The sequence below is a fragment of the Oncorhynchus mykiss genome, chromosome 3, assembly GCF_013265735.2.
Source record: "Oncorhynchus mykiss isolate Arlee chromosome 3, USDA_OmykA_1.1, whole genome shotgun sequence".
In the NCBI taxonomy this organism is placed as follows: Eukaryota; Metazoa; Chordata; class Actinopteri; order Salmoniformes; family Salmonidae; genus Oncorhynchus; species Oncorhynchus mykiss.
In genome coordinates, this window is record NC_048567.1 from 19,377,522 (window position 1) to 19,401,579 (window position 24,058).

At 42.5% G+C, this 24,058-nt stretch overlaps 1 protein-coding gene across 2 annotated transcripts in view; it reads left to right on the plus strand.

Moving 5' to 3' along the window:
- The window catches only part of LOC110512399 (dihydropyrimidinase), a 51,727-nt gene that overhangs the window by 20,750 nt on the left and 6,919 nt on the right, over positions 1-24,058 (plus strand). For both annotated transcript variants that reach the window (XM_021592813.2, XM_036971061.1), the window contains 4 exons: positions 9,582-9,771; positions 9,929-10,085; positions 10,505-10,646; positions 11,323-11,465. In XM_021592813.2, the coding sequence (XP_021448488.2) occupies positions 9,582-9,771; positions 9,929-10,085; positions 10,505-10,646; positions 11,323-11,465 (632 nt within the window). The remainder of the gene's footprint in view (positions 1-9,581; positions 9,772-9,928; positions 10,086-10,504; positions 10,647-11,322; positions 11,466-24,058) is intronic.

Sequence of the window (24,058 nt, forward strand, 5' to 3'; positions counted from 1 at the left end):
GCGCCAACCCAGACAGGATGACCACATCAGTGACTCAACCCACTCAGGTGACGCACCCCCTCCAGGGACGGCATGAGAGAGCCCCAGTAAAGCCAGTGACTCAGCCCCTGTAATAGGGTTAGAGGCAGAGAATCCCAGTGGAAAGAGGGGAACCGGCCAGGCAAAGACAGCAAGGGCGGTTCGTTGCTCCAGAGCCTTTCCGTTCACCCTCCCACTCCTGGGCCAGACTACACTCAATCATATGACCCACTGAAGAGATGAGTCTTCAGTAGAGACTTAAAGGTTGAGACCGAGTTTGCGTCTCTGACATGGGTAGGCAGACCGTTCCATAAAAATGGAGCTCTATAGGAGAAAGCCCTGCCTCCAGCTGTTTGCTTAAAAATTCTAGGGACAATTAGGAGGCCTGAGTCTTGTGACCGTAGCGTACGTGTAGGTATGTACGTATGTAGCAGTAAAACCTTGAAATCAGCCCTTGCTTTGACAGGAAGCCAGTGTAGAGAGGCTAGCACTGGAGTAATATGATCAAATTTTTTGGTTCTAGTCAGGATTCTAGCAGCCGTATTTAGCACTAACTGAAGTTTATTTAGTGCTTTATCCGGGTAGCCGGAAAGTAGAGCATTGCAGTAGTCTAACCTAGAAGTGACAAAAGCATGGATTAATTTTTCTGCATCATTTTTGGACAGAAAGATTCTGATTTTTGCAATGTTACGTAGATGGAAAAAAGCTGTCCTTGAAATGGTCTTGATATGTTCTTCAAAAGAGAGATCAGGGTCCAGAGTAACGCCGAGGTCCTTCACAGTTTTATTTGAGACGACTGTACAACCATTAAGATTAATTGTCAGATTCAACAGAAGATCTCTTTGTTTCTTGGGACCTAGAACAAGCATCTCTGTTTTGTCCGAGTTTAAAAGTAGAAAGTTTGCAGCCATCCACTTCCTTATGTCTGAAACACATTCTTCTAGCAAGGGCAATTTTGGGGCTTCACCATGTTTAATTGAGATGTACAGCTGTGTGTCATCCGCATAGCAGTGAAAGTTAACATTATGTTTTCGAATAACATCCCCAAGAGGTAAAATATATAGTGAAAACAATAGTGGTCCTAAAATGGAACCTTGAGGAACACCGAAATTTACAGTTGATTTGTCAGAGGACAAACCATTCACAGAGACAAACTGATATCTTTCCGACAGATAAGATCTAAACCAGGCCAGAACTTGTCCGTGTAGACCAATTTGGGTTTCCAATCTCTCCAAAAGAATGTGGTGATCGATGGTATCAAAAGCAGCACTAAGGTCTAGGAGCACAAGGACAGATGCAGAGCCTCGGTCCGATGCCATTAAAATGTCATTTACCACCTTCACAAGTGCCGTCTCAGTGCTATGATGGGGTCTAAAACCAGACTGAAGCATTTCGTATACATTGTTTGTCTTCAGGAAGGCAGTGAGTTGTTGCGCAACAGCCTTTTCTAAAATTTTTGAGAGGAATGGAAGATTCGATATAGGCCGATAGTTTTTTATATTTTCTGGGTCAAGGTTTGGCTTTTTCAAGAGAGGCTTTATTACTGCCACTTTTAGTGAGTTTGGTACACATCCGGTGGATAGAGAGCCGTTTATTATGTTCAACATAGGAGGGCCAAGCACAGGAAGCAGCTCTTTCAGTAGTTTAGTTGGAATAGGGTCCAGTATGCAGCTTGAAGGTTTAGAGGCCATGATTATTTTCATCATTGTGTCAAGAGATATAGTACTAAAACACTTGAGCGTCTCTCTTGATCCTAGGTCCTGGCAGAGTTGTGCAGACTCAGGACAACTGAGCTTTGAAGGAATACGCAGATTTAAGGAGGAGTCCGTAATTTGCTTTCTAATAATCATAATCTTTTCCTCAAAGAAGTTCATGAATTTATCACTGCTAAAGTGAAAGTCATCCTCTCTTGGGGAATGCTGCTTTTTAGTTAGCTTTGCGACAGTATCAAAAAGGAATTTCGGATTGTTCTTATTTTCCTCAATTAAGTTAGAAAAATAGGATGATCGAGCAGCAGTAAGGGCTCTTCGGTACTGCGCAGTACTGTCTTTCCAAGCTAGTCGGAAGACTTCCAGTTTGGTGTGGCGCCATTTCCGTTCCAATTTTCTGGAAGCTTGCTTCAGAGCTCGGGTATTTTCTGTGTACCAGGGAGCTAGTTTCTTATGAGAAATGTTTTTAGTTTTTAGGGGTGCAACTGCATCTAGGGTATTGCGCAAGGTTAAGTTGAGTTCCTCAGTTAGGTGGTTAACTGATTTTTGTCCTCTGGCGTCCTTGGGTAGACAGAGGGAATCTGGAAGGACATCAAGGAATCTTTGTGTTGTCTGTGAATTTATAGCACGACTTTTGATGATCCTTGGTTGGGGTCTGAGCAGATTATTTGTTGCAATTGCAAACGTAATAAAATGGTGGTCCGATAGTCCAGGATTATGAGGAAAAACATTAAGATCCACAACATTTATTCCATGGGACAAAACAAGGTCCAGCGTATGACTGTGACAGTGAGTGGGTCCAGAGACATGTTGGACAAAACCCACTGAGTCGATGATGGCTCCGAAAGCCTTTTGGAGTGGGTCTGTGGACTTTTCCATGTGAATATTAAAGTCACCAAAGATTAGAATATTATCCGCTATGACTACAAGGTCCGATAGGAATTCAGGGAACTCAGTGAGGAACGCTGTATATGGCCCAGGAGGCCTGTAAACAGTAGCTATAAAAAGTGATTGAGTAGGCTGCATAGATTTCATGACTAGAAGCTCAAAAGACGAAAACGTCATTTTTTTTTTTGTAAATTGAAATTTGCTATCGTAAATGTTAGCAACACCTCCGCCTTTGCGGGATGCACGGGGGATATGGTCACTAGTGTAGCCAGGAGGTGAGGCCTCATTTAACACAGTAAATTCATCAGGCTTAAGCCATGTTTCAGTCAGGCCAATCACATCAAGATTATGATCAGTGATTAGTTCATTGACTATAATTGCCTTTGAAGTAAGGGATCTAACATTAAGTAGCACTATTTTGAGATGTGAGGTATCATGATCTCTTTCAATAATGACAGGAATGGAGGTGGTCTTTATCCTAGTGAGATTGCTAAGGCGAACACCGCCATGTTTAGTTTTGCCCAACCTAGGTCGAGGCACAGACACGGTCTCAAACGAGCTTCAATGCCATACAACACTCCTTCCGTGGCCTCCAACTGCTCTTAAACGCTAGTAAAACCAAATGCATGCTTTTCAACCGTTCGCTGCCTGTACCCGCACGCCCGACTAGCATCACCACCCTGGATGGTTCCGACCTAGAATATGTGGACATCTATAAGTACCTAGGTGTCTGGCTAGACTGCAAACTCTCCTTCCAGACTCATATCAAACATCTCCAATCTAAAATCAAATCTAGAGTCGGCTTTCTATTTCGCAACGAAGCCTCCTTCACTTACGTCGCAAAACTTACCCTAGTAAAACTGACTATCCTACCGATCCTCGACTTCGGCGATGTCATCTACAAAATAGCTTTCAATACTCTACTCAGCAAACTGGATGCAGTTTATCACAGTGCCATCCGTTTTGTTACTAAAGCACCTTATACCACCCACCACTGCGACCTGTATGCTCTAGTCGGCTGGCACTCGCTACATGTTCGTCGCCAGACCCACTGGCCCCAGGTCATCTACAAGTCTATGCTAGGTAAAGCTCCGCCTTATCTCAGTTCACTGGTCACGATGGCAACACCCACCCGTAGCACGCGCTCCAGCAGGTGTATCTCACTGATAATCCCTAAAGCCAAAACCTCATTTGGCCGCCTTTCCTTCCAGTTCTCTGCTGCCAATGATTGGAACGACTTGCAAAAATCTCTGAAGTTGGAGACTTTTATCTCCCTCACCAACTTTAAACATCTGCTATCTGAGCAGCTGCCCAATCACTGCAGCTGTACATAGTTCATCGGTATATAGCCCACCCAATTTACCTACCTCATCCCCATACTGTTTTTATTTTATTTACTTTTCTGCTCTTTTGCACACCAGTATCTCTACCTGCACATGTTCATCTGATCATTTATCACTCCAGTGTTAATCTGCTCAATTGTAATGGCCTATTTATTGCCTACCTCCTCATGCCTTTTGCACACAATGTACATAGATTATTTTTTTCTACTATGTTATTGACTTGTTTATTGTTTATTTTTTACTCCATGTGTTGTTTTCTGTTCACACTGCTTTGCTTTATCTTGGCCAGGTCGCAGTTGCAAATGAGAACTTGTTCTCAACTAGCCTACCTGGTTAAATAAAGGTGAAACAAAAATAACAATTTAAAAAAGCTCCTCCCGATCTGTGCAAGCCTAACCTTGACCGTGTGGCATTAACCCTTAACAGTGAAAACAGGGTTTTTTCATCTCACCCATAGGAATACATTGTCTGCTCCCCTAAATTTAACCTGTAGCCTATGTGGGTTGTGAATACCTTATGAACCTGTCTTCGATGACAATCCATCAGGACAATATGAGGTCTACCTGTGTCAATTCTAAGCTTCCTGGAGCAACCGGAAGTGATTAAATTCACCCGAAAGGTGTTTTGATATACCAAACCTGCAGTTTGTGAAACTCACTGCATTCAACCCTATGTAGATCAGTCAATTCTTAACGTAAAGGCTTTAAACTCTGTATTCTGTAAGAGCATACCCCAATCAGTATATTCCTTTACTTTTAGCTTCCTGTGCCAACCGGAAGTGCCTTAAATTGGGGTCATAGGGGCTGTTTCGAAGGGTTAAAAAGGTCAAATGTTTCCAAAACTTCATATGTGTGATTAGGTAACCCTCATGAACTGTAAATCAGTCATTTCTCCCATCAGACTTCCAAGAAAAGCTCACACACACACACAGCAAGGTCGGTGTGACATACAGAGCCTGCAATAGTTACTTTTGTTCAAACTATCAAAGAACAGTCAGACCTAGAGCTCTGAAACTTTAGAAACCTGTTCTAGAGCTCAAGTCAATAGTGCACGGTGAGTTATGTGGCTCTAGAAGGTTCCTTGTACAGCCTTGTACATTTGCATTAACTTCAATTCATTTTCAAAATCACGAAAATGACAAATCCCTGAGTCCGTTAGCTCATTCAAGGACCCCATAGAACCGCACGGAAAATGTGGATTTTCAGTACCAATTAAGGTCGCAGCTTGTGCTCCAAATGACCTATCGAACCGAAACCGAAACTTGGGATTCAGGTTCACCTCAGCTAGGCCTACACTTTAAACAATGCCACTTAATATAATGTTTAAATACCCTACATTACTCATCTCATATGTATATGTATATACTGTACACTGTATCATCTACTGCATCTTGCCATCTTTATGTAATACATGTATCACTAGCCACTTTAAACTATGCCACTTTTATGTTAACATACCCTACATTACTCATCTCATATGGATATACTGTACTCGATACCATCTACTGCATCTTGCCTATGCCGTTCTGTACCATCACTCATTCATATATCTTCATGTACATATTCTTTATCCCTTTACACTTTTGTGTATAAGGTAGTAGTTGTGGAATTGTTAGGTTAGATTACTCGTTGGTTATTACTGCATTGTCGGAACTAGAAGCACAAGCATTTCGCTACACTCGCATTGACATCTGCTAGCCATGTGTATGTGACAAATAAAATTTGATATTTGATATATTTTGATATTTTTTTTCATTTTACACACAATGTCAGAACTGGACCCGCAGCTAGAACGTGTTTTATGTTTTTATTATGTGAAGGGCCTGCTCTGAAATATGTGATAGTTGGCTTCTAAACGAGTAGGAAAAAGTGTGGTGTCAGAATGCTATCTAGTTGACCGATGGGTGGTGACTTGCTGAGTGACTTTTTTCCATTTGCAATATGTTTAAACAGTGATAGACCATCACCAAATGGATACTCTTAAATCAACACCAATGAGCAATGGAGAGGAACCAGAATCACTGCCCGGCCATCCTGAGTTCATCGGGCCAGTCAATATCGCATTCCTGCAGTATTTATGAGCATGTCAAATTCGTGATGGTAAATGCCCATTGAAACATATTGCAAATGGACAACCGTGCGCCTGGTGATTGGAACGGGTTACCAGGAGCACTTTAAAAAAAAGTTTTTTAATGCCTTTAAGGGGGTGCAAGTGGTTCACGGTTGGGTAGGGAGCACCCCCCACCTGTGCCCCCCACCCGTGCCCATCAAAGAATCGTTAAAAAACAAGAGTCCCACTTCTCTCTCATCATACATGACAAATAGACCATCTAGGTTAATTCATGGCTTAAAAATATGGCAATAAAATATGACAAAAGTATGTTCATACAGTTGTTAAATAAGTATAATTGACAAAAGAAATCGAAAGAATTTCAAAAAAAGGGAGCACTTTTTAAGGGGGTGATAAGAATTTGATTTTCAAAATTTGACCCTAGGGTCTTGACTTGATGTGCATTTGCAATATGAAAATTTACAGTGGAGCGCGCTCGCCATCTATTGGATTTTTGCTGTGTGACACTTGGCATTTGCCATATGACATTTGCAACATCGTGTATATGTTTCATACGGTGCAAATAAGTTCCCATTCATTTTTGTCCATTTCAGAGGGGTATTCCCTTACACGCAAAACTAACCCTATCCAAGCCATGTAAAACAAACCCTATTCAAGCCATGTAAAACTAACCCTATGCAAGCCATGTAAAACTAACCCTATTCAAGCCATGTAAAACGAACCCTATGCAAGCCATGCAAAACTAACTCTGTCCAAGCCAGGCAAAACAAACTCAACCCAAACCATGTAAAACTAATTCTGTCCAAGCCATGTGAAACTAACCCTGTCCAAGCAATGAAAAACTAACTGTCCAAGCCAAGTAAAACTAATCCTATCCAAGCCATGCAAAACTAACCCTATCCAAGCCATTTTAAACTAACCCTATCCAAGCCATTTTAAACTAACCCTATCCAAGCCATGCAAAACTAACCATATCCATGCCATGTAAAACTAACCCTATGCAAGCCATGTAAAACTAACCCTATTCAAGCCATGTAAAACGAACCCTATGCAAGCCATGCAAAACTAACTCTGTCCAAGCCAGGCAAAACAAACTCAACCCAAACCATGTAAAACTAATTCTGTCCAAGCCATGTGAAACTAACCCTGTCCAAGCAATGAAAAACTAACTGTCCAAGCCAAGTAAAACTAATCCTATCCAAGCCATGCAAAACTAACCCTATCCAAGCCATTTTAAACTAACCCTATCCAAGCCATTTTAAACTAACCCTATCCAAGCCATGCAAAACTAACCATATCCATGCCATGTAAAATTAACCCTATCCAAGCCAGGTAAAACTAACCCTATCCAAGCCATGTAAAACTAACCCTATCCAAGCCATGTAAAACTAACCCTATCCAAGCCATTTTAAACTAACCCTATCCAAGCCATGCAAAACTAACCCTATCCAAGCCATGTAAAACTAACCCTATCCAAGCCATGTAAAACTAACCCTATCCAATCCATGTAAAACTAACCCTATCCAAGCCATGTAAAACTAACCCTATCCAATCCATGTAAAACTAACCCAATCCAAGCCATGTAAAACTAACCCTATGAAAGCCATTTTAAACTAACCCTATCCAAGCCATGTAAAACTAACCCTATCCAAGCCATTTTAAACTAACCCTATCCAAGCCATGTAAAACTAACCCTATCCAAGCCATGTAAAACTAACTCTATCCAAGCCATGTAAAACTAACTCTATCCAATCCATGTAAAACTAACCCTATCCAAGCCATGTAAAACTAACCCTATGAAAGCCATTTCAAACTAACCCTATCCAAGCCATGTAAAACTAACCCTATCCAAGCCATGTAAAACTAACCCCATGAAAGCCATTTTAAACTAACCCTATCCAAGCCATGTAAAACTAACCCTATCCAAGCCATTTTAAACTAACCCTATCCAAGCCATGTAAAACTAACCCTATCCAAGCCATGTAAAACTAACCCTATCCAAGCCATGTAAAACTAACTCTATCCAATCCATGTAAAACTAACTCTATCCAATCCTAGTCTAGATGATGAAGTTTTACTCTTGGTGATGTAAGATTTGACCGTTGGTTATAAAAATACTTTGTCCCATGAGTGTGTGAAATACCTAATGTGGGCTAAGGTACTGGTAAGAAATGTTTCCTCTGAGATTAGTAAAGTACCTATATTTTCATCTATCTATGCAGCACAGTATGTGCTTGAACTAGTTAACATTGTTTTCAAATCTTCACAGATGTGGATAGCTATCGATGTCTAGTTGTGTTGTCTTTGAGACTCTTTGCCCATGTTGGTAAATAAGGAGCCCACACATTGATTCTATTGCAGCACCAACATAACTATGGAATGTCAAATCACATAATGTCTGACAGTAACATATCACACATGAAGATGTTTTACCATACATGCTAGTATTAATAAACCCACAGCAAACAGACACACAGTCTTCTTCATCTTTATCTATCCTGTTTTCTCCATTCATCTCATGTACCTTATCATGTGTGTCATCAAGGTGCTTCCTAGAACACAGCCAACATACCCTTATCATTGGCGGTCATTTGGTCATGTCATTCATATGAGTATAAGAGTACCATTTACGTGTCATGGCCTACATAATGGCACATGAACAGTAGCTCATTTCATTCCTCCATATGAGGTACGCAAACCAAACTTGTTTTGCAGTGTCATGTTTTGCAATCTCATGACACTGGAATTACAGTTCATAGCTTTCATTGTTGATCATTTTATAATTGATCATTTTACCCCTCTATGGCATTCATTCTTTCGCACATTTGAGAATGAAGTTATGTTGCTGAGAATGTTTTCATGTTGCTGCAATGTGGAAGCAAAGAGCACAATAAATGATTAACTAAGGGGGAAACTATTTGACTTATTACTTAACTTATTTTGTTTGTTCCTTGTCAATGTCTGAAGGGGCAAGGTTCATTACAGTAACTGTCCTCTGTTTTAGCTGAACAGGTGGGTCGGTGTTAACCTGAAATTACACTAAAAGCAGTGTTCACTCAATACAATATCAGTTACACAAAAAGTCCAAGGATCAACACCTAGTTCCGTTTGATTCAGGTTGAAATGTTCCTGCTCTGGATTGTTAACTTTCTGTTCCAAGGTGAGGTCTGCAGAATAACCACTAGAGGGCAGCAGATGACCAATCTGTAGTCTGTTGTTGGTGACAAAATAATCAGGTGATACATTTATTGTGAGCATGTTTAGAGTGAGTTTACAGATTACTTTTATGTAAACGATTAGCAACTAAACTTCCATAGAGTAGTATTCCTAATAAAACCATTGTCTGTTTGCAAAAAGCATGTAACATGTCAGCTTCCTCCCTCAACACTAGCTGAGGAAAACCTGTTTGCGTCATGGTGTAATATTATATGCTAATCTGCTCATGCTTGTATAACCTTTTGTAACAAAAGTGTATCTGAGTCACACAGGCAGTTTTTATTTTATCTGACATTTAGGGGGCATTTTTTAAAACTGACCTTCTCTCACTTGGCAGGGGGCTAAGAAGATGCTGTCCCTGGGCATTACAGGTCCGGAGGGTCATGAGTTGTGTCGTCCTGAGGAGGTGGAGGCTGAAGCCACCCAGAGAGCCATCACCATCGCCCACGCTGTCAACTGCCCGCTCTATGTTGTCCACGTCATGAGCAAGTCTGCCGCTAAGGTGGTGTCCAACGCACGCAGAAATGGTGAGGGGGGCCTGACAATGCCTGCTGGGAGGAACTGTAGGTGGGAAAGAATGACAGAGACAGAGAGAGTGAGAGAGAATGAGAGAGAGGCTCAACATGACATGGATGGTGTTCTGTGTTATGTGTGCATGTTTTTGGGATGTTTTTGCCACAACAGGCCGTGTGGTGTTTGGAGAGCCCATAGCAGCAGGACTAGGTACAGATGGCACCCACTGCTGGCACAAAGACTGGGCCCACGCTGCCAAGTTCGTCATGGGCCCACCTCTGAGGCCCGACCCCAGCACCCCGGGATACCTTATGGACCTACTGGCAAAGTATGTGGAGCCTTAAACAATATCAACCTGCTCTCACTGTCCCTCTCCTGCCCTTTTCACTGAGCAAAGCATATTAGGTTACACCTTCCATGCACCCTCTGTCACATAAGTGCTCCATAACACTGTCATAACAATGACATAACAGATGTTATAAGCAGTCGTGACTAGTGCTATCAGCATATGATCCCAACAGTCATGACTGTTTATAACATATATCACATAATATATGTAAAATTGGAGTGTATGTAACACACCAACCAGCCAGGAACACAGGAACTGGGAAGGTGAACAACAGTGGAAAACACAGTGGAAAGTGAGGTGAAACTGCATATTGTCGGTGCAATAGAAATGAATGACAGGCAGTAAAGATGGCTGCCTTACCGTTTAGTGATGTAGATGCTTCTGTTTCATTCTTCCAGTGATGACCTCAGCGTGACTGGGACAGACAACTGCACATTCTCTGTGTGTCAGAAAGCCCTGGGCAAAGACGACTTTACAAAGATCCCCAATGGAGTCAACGGAGTGGAGGACAGGATGTCTGTCATTTGGGAGAAGGGCGTTGTCAGTTAGGCCTCTCATTCTGCATATCACATCATTCTTTATTATACACACTATAGGCCAGTTTCCCGGACAGATGAAGCCTATAGCCCTACACCAAAAAGCATACTCGTGGAGATTCTCCACTGAAAGTGATGTTTTTGTTGTTGTCCAGGACAAGGGTACAGGTCCTACAAAAATGAGTGGTACTATTTTTAAACGGTTGAGTAAGTTCTATAGTAGGACTTAAAAGGTGACAAGTGACATTTCTGCTGTGAGAAGAGAAGATAACAATTTATATTATGCTATTTATTATGTGCATCAAGGAAGTTTTTATCAGTCAGAATCAAACTGTCATAGTGGATGAAGCAGCAGGCGAGCTTTCTTTCTGTCCTTCTCTTTCCATTTATTTCTTCCTCCCTTACTTCTTTCTGTCCTTCTCTTTCCATTTATTTCTTCCCCCCTTACTTCTTTCTGCCCTTCTCTCAGGATCGGTTGACCCGGAGGCTATTGCAAAAATTAACATTGTAAAACGCTGGCAAAAAATGACACGTTTTGATATTTGGAGTGAAACTTTGAATCGCTTACTGCACCGTTAAGCATTGACCTTTGGTCAGGTTAATTATGTCAGTAAATATGGAGTTTGTCATTCATATCCAGAATATTGAAACTCAGTATTTTGTGTAATTACTTTCCGCAGCATAGCGGAAAAATGGACGAGAATCGATTTGTAGCTGTCACCAGCAGCAATGCAGCGAAAATCTTCAACTTCTACCCCCAGAAGGGAAAGATCGCTAAGGGATGTGATGCTGATGTGGTCATATGGGACCCTGAGGCAACCAGGTGAGACAAGGATAAAGACCGTCCAAGACGTTTCTCATTAAACACATAGTGAAATACTGATGTTTAGCTAAATAATGAACTGTTTCGACAATGCTACATTTGAAATCTTTGTGTATGCATATTATCCAACTAGTAGCATTCCATCACTACTATTAACGACGTCTTACACTGCAGATTGTGCAGACAAATCGAGCTTCCCACAAAGCCTGTTTTCAGGGTGAAAAACATTTGGCTAAATATGAAAATAGTTTCATGTTAACTAGCTATGGTACAGCCTGAATACAACTAGCTATGGTAGTACTACAGCCTGGATATAACTAACTATGGTAGTACTACAGCCTGGATATAACTAACTATGGTAGTACTACAGCCTGGATATAACTACCTATGGTAGTACTACAGCCTGGATATAACTAACTATGGTAGTACTACAGCCTGGATATAACTACCTATGGAGGTACTACAGCCTGGTACAGCCTGGATATATCTATGGTACAGCCTGGATATAACTATGGTACAGCATGGATATATCTATGCGACAGCCTGGATATAACTATGGGACAGCCTGGATATAACTAACTATGGTACAGCCTGAATATAACTATGGTACAGCCTGGATATAACTATGGTACAGCCTGGATATAACTATGGTACAGCCTGGATATAACTAACTATGGTACAGCCTGGATATAACTATGGTACAGCCTGGATATAACTATGGTACAGCCTGGATATACTTATGGTACAGCCTGGATATAACTAACTATGGTACAGCCTGGATATAACTATGGTACAGCCTGGATATAACTATGGTACAGCCTGGATATAACTATGGTACAGCCTGGATATAACTATGGTACAGCCTGGATATAACTATGGTACAGCCTGGATATAACTAACTATGGTACAGCCTGGATATAACTATGGTACAGCCTGGATATAACTAACTATGGTACAGCCTGGATATAACTATGGTACAGCCTGGATATAACTATGGTACAGCCTGGATATAACTATGGTACAGCCTGGATATAACTATGGTACAGCCTGGATATAACTATGGTACAGCCTGGATATAACTAACTATGGTACAGCCTGGATATAACTATGGTACAGCCTGGATATAACTATGGTACAGCCTGGATATAACTATGGTACAGCATGGATATATCTATGGTACAGCCTGGATATAACTATGGGACAGCCTGGATATAACTAACTATGGTACAGCCTGGATATAACTATGGTACAGCCTGGATATAACTATGGTACAGCCTGGATATAACTATGGTACAGCCTGGATATAACTATGGGACAGCCCAGATACATCTATGGTACAGCCTGGATATATCTATGGTACAGCCTGGATATAACTATGGGACAGCTTGGATATATCTATGGGACAGCCTGGATATAACTATGGTACAGCCTGGATATAACTATGGTACAGCCTGGATATAACTATGGTACAGCCTGGATATAACTATGGTACAGCCTGGATATAACTATGGTACAGCCTGGATATAACTATGGGACAGCCTGGATATAACTAACTATGGTACAGCCTGGATATAACTATGGTACAGCCTGGATATAACTATGGTACAGCCTGGATATAACTATGGTACAGCCTGGATATAACTATGGTACAGCCTGGATATAACTATGGTACAGCCTTGATATAACTATGGGACAGCCTGGATACATCTATGGTACAGCCTGGATATAACTAACTATGGTACAGCCTGGATATAACTAACTATGGTACAGCCTGGATATAACTAACTATGGGACAGCCTGGATATAACTAACTATGGTACAGCCTGGATATAACTATGGGACAGCCTGGATATAACTAACTATGGTACAGCCTGGATATAACTATGGGACAGCCTGGATATAACTATGGTACAGCCTGGATATAACTATGGTACAGCCTGGATATAACTATGGTACAGCCTGGATATAACTAACTATGGTACAGCCTGGATATAACTAACTATGGTACAGCCTGGATATAACTAAGGGACAGCCTGGATATAACTATGGTACAGCCTGGATATAACTAACTATGGTACAGCCTGGATATATCTATGGTACAGCCTGGATATAACTATGGTACAGCCTGGATATACTTATGGTACAGCCTGGATATACTTATGGTACAGCCTGGATATAACTAACTATGGTACAGCCTGGATATAACTATGGTACAGCCTGGATATAACTATGGTACAGCCTGGATATAACTATGGTACAGCCTGGATATAACTATGGGACAGCCTGGATATAACTATGGTACAGCCTGGATATAACTAACTATGGTACAGCCTCGATATATCTATGGGACAGCCTGGAAATATATATGGGACAGCCTGGATATAACTATGGTACAGCCTGGATATAACTATGGGACAGCCTGGATATAACTATGGGACAGCCTGGATATATCTATGGGACAGCCTGGATATATCTATGGGACAGCCTGGATATAACTATGGTACAGCCTGGATATAACTATGGTACAGCCTGGATATAACTATGGTACAGCCTGGATATAACTATGGTACAGCATGGATATAACTAACTATGGTACAGCCTGGATTTAACTAACTATGGTACAGCCTGGATATAACTAACTATGGGACAGCCTGGATATAACTATGGGACAGCCTGGATATATCTATGGGACAGCCTGGATATAACTATGGGACAGCCTGGATATAACTATGGTACAGCCTGGATATAACTAACTATGGTATAGCCTGGATATAACTAACTATGGTACAGCCTGGATATATCTATGGGACAGCCTGGATATAACTATGGTACAGCCTGGATATATCTATGGTACAGCCCAGATATAACTATGGTACAGCCTGGATATAACTATGGTACAGCCTGGATATATCTATGGTACAGCCTGGATATAACTATGCTACAGCCTGGATATAACTATGGTACACCCTGGATATATCTATGGTACAGCCTGGATATAACTAGCTATGGTACAGCCTGGATATAACTAACAAAGGTACAGCCTGGATATAACTATGGTACAGCCTGGATATAACTAACTATGGTACAGCCCGGATATAACTAACAATGGTACAGCCTGGATATAACTAACTATGGTACAGCCTGGATATAATTATGGTACAGCCTGGATATATCTATGGGACAGCCTGGATATAACTAACAAAGGTACAGCCTGGATATAACTATGGTACAGCCCGGATATAACTAACAATGGTACAGCCTGGATATAACTAACTATGGTACAGCCTGGATATAACTATGGTACAGCCTGGATATAACTATGGTACAGCCTGGATATAACTATGGTACAGCCTGGATATAACTAACTATGGTACAGCCTGGATATAACTATGGTACAGCCTGGATATAACAAACTATGGTACAGCCTGGATACATCTATGGGACAGCCTGGATATAACTAACTATGGTACAGCCTGGATATAACTATGGTACAGCCTGGATATAACTATGGTACAGCCTGGATATAACTAACTATGGTACAGCCTGGATATAACTATGGTACAGCCTGGATATAATTAACTATGGTACAGCCTGGATATAACTATGGTACAGCCTGGATATAACTATGGTACAGCCTGGATATAACTAACTATGGTACAGCCTGGATATAACTATGGTACAGCCTGGATATAACTATGGAACAGCCTGGATATACTTATGGTACAGCCTGGATATAATTAACTATGGTACAGCCTGGATATAAATATGGTACAGCCTGGATATAATTAACTATGGTACAGCCTGGATATACTTATGGTACAGCCTGGATATACTTATGGTACAGCCTGGATATAACTAACTATGGTACAGCCTGGATATAACTATGGTACAGCCTGGATATAACTATGGTACAGCCTGGATATAACTATGGTACAGCCTGGATATAACTATGGGACAGCCTGGATATAACTATGGTACAGCCTGGATATAACTAACTATGGTACAGCCTCAATATATCTATGGGACAGCCTGGAAATATATATGGGACAGCCTGGATATAACTATGGTACAGCCTGGATATAACTATGGGACAGCCTGGATATAACTATGGGACAGCCTGGATATATCTATGGGACAGCCTGGATATATCTATGGGACAGCCTGGATATAACTATGGTACAGCCTGGATATAACTATGGTACAGCCTGGATATAACTATGGTACAGCCTGGATATAACTATGGTACAGCATGGATATAACTAACTATGGTACAGCCTGGATATAACTAACTATGGTACAGCCTGGATATAACTAACTATGGGACAGCCTGGATATAACTATGGGACAGCCTGGATATATCTATGGGACAGCCTGGATATAACTATGGGACAGCCTGGATATAACTATGGTACAGCCTGGATATAACTAACTATGGTACAGCCTGGATATAACTAACTATGGTACAGCCTGGATATATCTATGGGACAGCCTGGATATAACTATGGTACAGCCTGGATATATCTATGGTACAGCCCAGATATAACTATGGTACAGCCTGGATATAACTATGGTACAGCCTGGATATATCTATGGTACAGCCTGGATATAACTATGCTACAGCCTGGATATAACTATGGTACACCCTGGATATATCTATGGTACAGCCTGGATATAACTAGCTATGTTACAGCCTGGATATAACTAACAAAGGTACAGCCTGGATATAACTATGGTACAGCCTGGATATAACTAACTATGGTACAGCCCGGATATAACTAACAATGGTACAGCCTGGATATAACTAACTATGGTACAGCCTGGATATAATTATGGTACAGCCTGGATATATCTATGGGACAGCCTGGATATAACTAACAAAGGTACAGCCTGGATATAACTATGGTACAGCCCGGATATAACTAACAATGGTACAGCCTGGATATAACTAACTATGGTACAGCCTGGATATAACTATGGTACAGCCTGGATATAACTATGGTACAGCCTGGATATAACTATGGTACAGCCTGGATATAACTAACTATGGTACAGCCTGGATATAACTATGGTACAGCCTGGATATAACAAACTATGGTACAGCCTGGATACATCTATGGGACAGCCTGGATATAACTAACTATGGTACAGCCTGGATATAACTATGGTACAGCCTGGATATAACTATGGTACAGCCTGGATATAACTAACTATGGTACAGCCTGGATATAACTATGGTACAGCCTGGATATAATTAACTATGGTACAGCCTGGATATAACTATGGTACAGCCTGGATATAACTATGGTACAGCCTGGATATAACTAACTATGGTACAGCCTGGATATAACTATGGTACAGCCTGGATATAACTATGGAACAGCCTGGATATACTTATGGTACAGCCTGGATATAATTAACTATGGTACAGCCTGGATATAACTATGGTACAGCCTGGATATATCTATGGTACAGCCTGGATATAACTATGGTACAGCCTGGATATATCTATGGTACAGCCTGGATATAACTATGGTACAGCCTGGATATAACTATGGTACAGCCTGGATATAACTATGGGACAGCCTGGATATATCTATGGTACAGCCTGGATATAACTATGGTACAGCCTGGATATAACTATGGTACAGCCTGGATATAACTATGGTACAGCCTGGATATACTTATGGTACAGCCTGGATATAATTAACTATGGTACAGCCTGGATATATATATATGGTACAGCCTGGATATATCTATGGGACAGCCTGGATATAACTAACTATGGTACAGCCTGGATATAACTATGGTACAGCCTGGATATATCTATGGGACAGCCTGGATATAACTAACTATGGTACAGCCTGGATATATCTATGGTACAGCCTGGATATATCTATGGGACAGCCTGGATATAACTAACTATGGTACAGCCTGGATATATCTATTGTACAGCCTGGATATATCTATGGGACAGCCTGGATATATCTATGGGACAGCCTGGATATAACTAACTATGGTACAGCCTGGATATATATATGGTACAGCCTGGATATAACTTACTATGGTACAGCCTGGATATAACTATGGTACAGCCTGGATATAATTAACTATGGTGCAGCCTGGATATAACTATGGTACAGCCTGGATATAACTATGGTACAGCCTGGATATAACTAACTATGGTACAGCCTGGATATATCTATGGTACAGCCTGGATATAACTAACTATGGTACAGCCTGGATATAACTAACTATGGTACAGCCTGGATATAACTATGGTACTGCCTGGATATAACTAACTATGGTACAGCCCAGATATAACTATGGTACAGCCCAGATATAACTATGGTACAGCCCAGATATAACTATGGTACAGCCCAGATATAACTATGGTACAGCCTGGATATAACTAGCTATGGTACAGCCTGGATATAACTAGCTATGGTACAGCCCAGATATAACTATGGTACAGCCTGGATATAACTATGGTACAGCCTGGATATAACTATGGGACAGCCTGGATATAACTATGGTACAGCCTGGATATAACTATGGTACAGCCTGGATATAACTATGGTACAGCCTGGATATATCTATGGTACAGCCTGGATATAACTATGGTACAGCCTGGATATAACTATGGTACAGCCTGGATATATCTATGGTACAGCCTGGATATAACTATGGTACAGCCTGGATATAACTATGGTACAGCCTGGATATAACTATGGGACAGCCTGGATATATCTATGGTACAGCCTGGATATAACTATGGTACAGCCTGGATATAACTATGGTACAGCCTGGATATAACTATGGTACAGCCTGGATATACTTATGGTACAGCCTGGATATAATTAACTATGGTACAGCCTGGATATATATATATGGTACAGCCTGGATATATCTATGGGACAGCCTGGATATAACTAACTATGGTACAGCCTGGATACAACTATGGTACAGCCTGGATATATCTATGGGACAGCCTGGATATAACTAACTATGGTACAGCCTGGATATATCTATGGTACAGCCTGGATATATCTATGGGACAGCCTGGATATAACTAACTATGGTACAGCCTGGATATATCTATTGTACAGCCTGGATATATCTATGGGACAGCCTGGATATATCTATGGGACAGCCTGGATATAACTAACTATGGTACAGCCTGGATATATATATGGTACAGCCTGGATATAACTTACTATGGTACAGCCTGGATATAACTATGGTACAGCCTGGATATAATTAACTATGGTGCAGCCTGGATATAACTATGGTACAGCCTGGATATAACTATGGTACAGCCTGGATATAACTAACTATGGTACAGCCTGGATATATCCATGGTACAGCCTGGATATAACTAACTATGGTACAGCCTGGATATAACTAACTATGGTACAGCCTGGATATAACTATGGTACTGCCTGGATATAACTAACTATGGTACAGCCCAGATATAACTATGGTACAGCCCAGATATAACTATGGTACAGCCCAGATATAACTATGGTACAGCCCAGATATAACTATGGTACAGCCTGGATATAACTAGCTATGGTACAGCCTGGATATAACTAGCTATGGTACAGCCCAGATATAACTATGGGACAGCCTGGATATAACTATGGTACAGCCTGGATATAACTATGGTACAGCCTGGATATAACTATGGTACAGCCTGGATATATCTATGGTACAGCCTGGATATAACTATGGTACAGCCTGGATATAACTATGGTACAGCCTGGATATATCTATGGTACAGCCTGGATATAACTAACTATGGGACAGCCTGTATATAACTATTGGACAGCCTGGATATAACTATGGGACAGCCTGGATTTAACTATGGTACAGCCTGGACACAATAGAAGGTGAAGGAAGTGGCTCTTTCATTCAGTAGGTCCAACATATTCAAGTCCTTTATTTTCTATGGTGGAGTAGGTCAGGGCGTGACTGGGGGGTGTTCTAGTTTATTATTTTTATGTGTAGTCTAGTTTTTTTTATTTCTGTGTCGGTCTGGTATGGTTCCCAATCAGAGGCAGCTGTCTATTGTTGTCTCACATTGGGGATCATATTTAGGTAGCCTTATCCCACCTGTTGTTTGTGGGATCTTGTTTTTGTATTGTTGCTTTTATATGGTATCGAGTACAGTATGTACAAATGAGATGAGTATGTAAACAAAGTGGCATAGTTTAAAGTGGCTAGTGATACATGTATTACATAAGGATACAGTCGATGATATAGAGTACAGTATAACGTATGCATATGAGATGAATAATGTGGGGTAAGTAACATTATATAAGGTAGCATTGTTTAAAGTGGCTAGTGATATATTTACATAATTTCCCATCAATTCCCATTATTAAAGTGGCTGGAGTTGAGTCAGTGTCAGTGTGTTGGCAGCAGCCACTCAGTGTTAGTGGTGGCTGTTTAACAGTCTGATGGCCTTGAGATAGAAGCTGTTTTTTAGTCTCTCGGTCCCAGCTTTGATGCACCTGTACTGACCTCGCCTTCTGGATGATAGCGGGGTGAACAGGCAGTGGCTCGGGTGGTTGATGTCCTTGATGATCTTTATGGCCTTCCTGTGACATCGGGTGGTGTAGGTGTCCTGGAGGGCAGGTAGTTTGCCCCCGGTGATGCGTTGTGCAGACCTCACTACCCTCTGGAGAGCCTTACGGTTGAGGGCGGTGCAGTTGCCATACCAGGCGGTGATACAGCCCGCCAGGATGCTCTCGATTGTGCATCTGTAGAAGTTTGTGAGTGCTTTTGGTGACAAGCCGAATTTCTTCAGCCTCCTGGGGTTGAAGAGGCGTTGCTGCGCCTTCTTCACGATGCTGTCTGTGTGAGTGGACCAATTCAGTTTGTCTGTGATGTGTATGCCGAGGAACTTAAAACTTGCTACCCTCTCCACTACTGTTCCATCGATGTGGATAGGGGGGTGTTCCCTCAGCTGTTTCCTGAAGTCCACAATCATCTCCTTAGTTTTGTTGACGTTGAGTGTGAGGTTATTTTCCTGACACCACACTCCGAGGGCCCTCACCTCCTCCCTGTAGGCCGTCTCGTCGTTGTTGGTAATCTCTATGGTACAGCCTGGATATAACTATGGTACAGCATGGATATATCTATGCGACAGCCTGGACATAACTATGGTACAGCCTGGATATAACTAACAAAGGTACAGCCTGGATATAACTATGGTACAGCCTGGATATAACTATGGTACAGCCTGGATATAACTATGGTACAGCCTGGATATATCTATGGTACAGCCTGGATATAACTATGGTACAGCCTGGATATATCTATGGTACAGCCTGGATATAACTAACAAAGGTACAGCCTGGACATAACTATGCTATAGCCTGGATATAACTATGGTACAGCCTGGATATAACTAACTATGGTACAGCCTGGATATATCTAACTATTGGACAGCCTGGATATAACTAGCTATGGTACAGCCTGGATATAACTAGCTATGGTACAGCCTGGATATAACTAACTATGGTACAGCCTGGATATAACTAACTATGGTACAGCCTGGATATAACTAACTATGGGATAGCCTGGATATATCTAGCTGTGGTACATTCTGGATATAACTAACTATGGTACATCCTGGACATAACTAGCTATGGTACATCCTGGACATAACTAGCTAATGGGTCAGCCTGGACATAACTAGCTAATGGGTCAGCCTGGACATAACTAGCTAATGGGTCAACCTGGACATAACTAGCTAATGGGTCAGCCTGGACATAACTAGCTAATGGGTCAGCCTGGACATAACTAGCTATGGTACATCCTGGATATAACTAGCTATGGTACATCCTGGATATAACTAGCTAATGGGACAGCCTGGATATAACTAACTATGGGACAGCCTGTATATAACTATTGGACAGCCTGGATATAACTATGGGACAGCCTGGATTTAACTATGGTACAGCCTGGACACAATAGAAGGTGAAGGAAGTGGCTCTTTCATTCAGTAGGTCCAACATATTCAAGTCCTTTATTTTCTATGGTGGAGTAGGTCAGGGCGTGACTGGGGGGTGTTCTAGTTTATTATTTTTATGTGTAGTCTAGTTTTTTTTATTTCTGTGTCGGTCTGGTATGGTTCCCAATCAGAGGCAGCTGTCTATTGTTGTCTCACATTGGGGATCATATTTAGGTAGCCTTATCCCACCTGTTGTTTGTGGGATCTTGTTTTTGTATTGTTGCTTTTGAGCCCTACAAGGCTGTACGTTCGTTTGTTTGTTTCTCTTCATTGTTTTTTTGCTGGTTCACATTTAAATAAAACATGATGAACCTAAATCATGCTGCACCTTGGTCTACCCATTTCGACGAGCATTACAGAAGATCCCACCACAAACGGACCAAGCAGCGTGGCCAGGAGGAGCAGACATCATGGACATGGGAGGATATTTTGGACGGTAAAGGATCCTGGACGTGGGAAGAAATCATGTTCGGAAAGGATCACCTTCCATGGGAGCACACGGAAGCAGAAAGGGAGCATCAACGACGACTCTGGGGTTCGCAACCACGACGCAAGTACAAGAGGCAGCCACAAAACATGTTTTTTTGGGGTGGCACACGGGGTGGTTGGCGGAGCTAGGGTCCAGCCCAGAGCCAATTACCCGCACTCGCTTTGAGGAGCGTGTGACCATTCAGGCACCATGTTATCCGGTGATACGCACTGTGTCTCCAGTGCGCATTCACAGCCTGGTGCGCTCGGTGCCAGCTCTCCGCACTTACCGTGCAAAAATGAGCATCCAGCCAGGACGGGATGTGCCGGCTCAGCCTTCCTGGTCTCCAGTGCGCCTCCTCGGTCCAGGATATCCTGCGCCGGTCCTACGCACTGTGTCGCCAGTGCGCCTTCACAGCCCAGTGCGTCCTGTGCCAGCGCCCCACATTTGCCGGGCTAAAGTGAGCATCCAGCCAGGATGGGTCGTGCCAGCTCTACGCTCTAGACCTCCAGTGCACCTCCACAGTCCAGTATGTCCTGTGCCTCCTCCCCGCACTCGCCCTGAGGTGCGTGTCATCAGCCCGGTGCCACCTGTACCGGTCCCACGCATCAGGACTCCAGTGCGCATCCACAGTCCAGTACGTCCTGTGCCTCCTACCCGCACTCGCCCTGATGTGCATGTCATCAGCCCGGTGCCTCCCATGCATCAGGCCTCCAGTGCGCCTCAACAGTCCAGAGCTTGCGGCGACAGTTCCCCGTCCAGAGCTTCCGGCGACAGTTCCCAGTCCAGAGCTTCCGGCGACAGTTCCCAGTCTAGAGCTTCTGGCGACAGTTCCCATTCCGGAACCTCCAACGACAGTCCACAGTCCGGAACCTACAACAACGGTCCACAGTCCAGAACCTCCTGAGACGGTCCACAGTCCGAAACCTCCAACAACGGTCCACAGTCCGGAACCTCCTGAGACGGTCCACAGTCCGGAACCTCCTGAGACGGTCCACAGTCCGGAACCTCCTGAGACAGTCCACAGTCCGGAACCTCCTGAGACGGTCCACCAGCTCCATGGCCAGAGCCTTCTCCTGCGCCGATTCCCAGTCTAAGCATGGCGTCCAGTCCAGCTCCTAGGTCAGAGTATTCTTCTGCGTTGGTGCCCAGTCCAGGCACAGGTTCTTCGTCCCGCACCTGAGCCGCCTCCGATGCTGGAGGATCCGCGTGATGAGAAGGTTCTTCGTCCCGCACCTGAGCCGCCTCCGATGCTGGAGGATCCGCGGGATGAGAGGGTTCTTTGTCCCGCACCAGAGCCGCCACCGCACTAGACACCCCCCCTAACCCTCCCTTTTGGTTTCAGGTTTTGCGGCCCCCTTTGGCGGGGTACTGTTACGCCCTGACCATAGAAAGCCTTTATTTTCTATGGTGGAGTAGGTCAGGGTGTGACTGGGGGGTGTTCTAGTTTTTGTATTTCTATGTTGGCCTGGTATGGTTCCCTATTTCTCTTTATTGTTTTGTTGCTGGTTCACATTTAAATAAAATATGATGAACCCAAATCACGCTGCGCCTTGGTCTACCCATTTCGACAAGCGTTACAAACATACAGCAGCTGAGACCATGCCCACAATTCACCAGCCGTGCGTGACATCACTGCTGCGACATCTGCATCGTTCAAATTACGATCATATAAAAAGGAAGATTTGCAGCATTTGGTCTCTTTTTGCACTGAATCCGTTTGGGCATATGTTTAATGTTTTGGGAAATTAAATAGTGGGGTTATGAATAATCCCAGTGAGCAATTCAACATGCTTAAGTAAGCATTGATGTTTGATAGTAATATCCGGATGGGACGTAGTCATTTTTTTATGTTGAGGTTGACACATTTTTTCATTGTCTTCAAAACAATACAAAATACCTGAATGTTTAGATTTAAATAGTTATTTTAAGTCAAATATATGGTGTTGTTTAGGCCAAAGGGAAGGGTTGCATAAGTGTCATTCCTAGAGTAAGAAAAAAACGAACATTTGTAATCTATATGAGGCCGCAGATGTCGAACTACACTCCCCAATCTCAGCAGACAGAGATACAATATGTCCCTGTTGTGCACGTGTTTACCCCTCC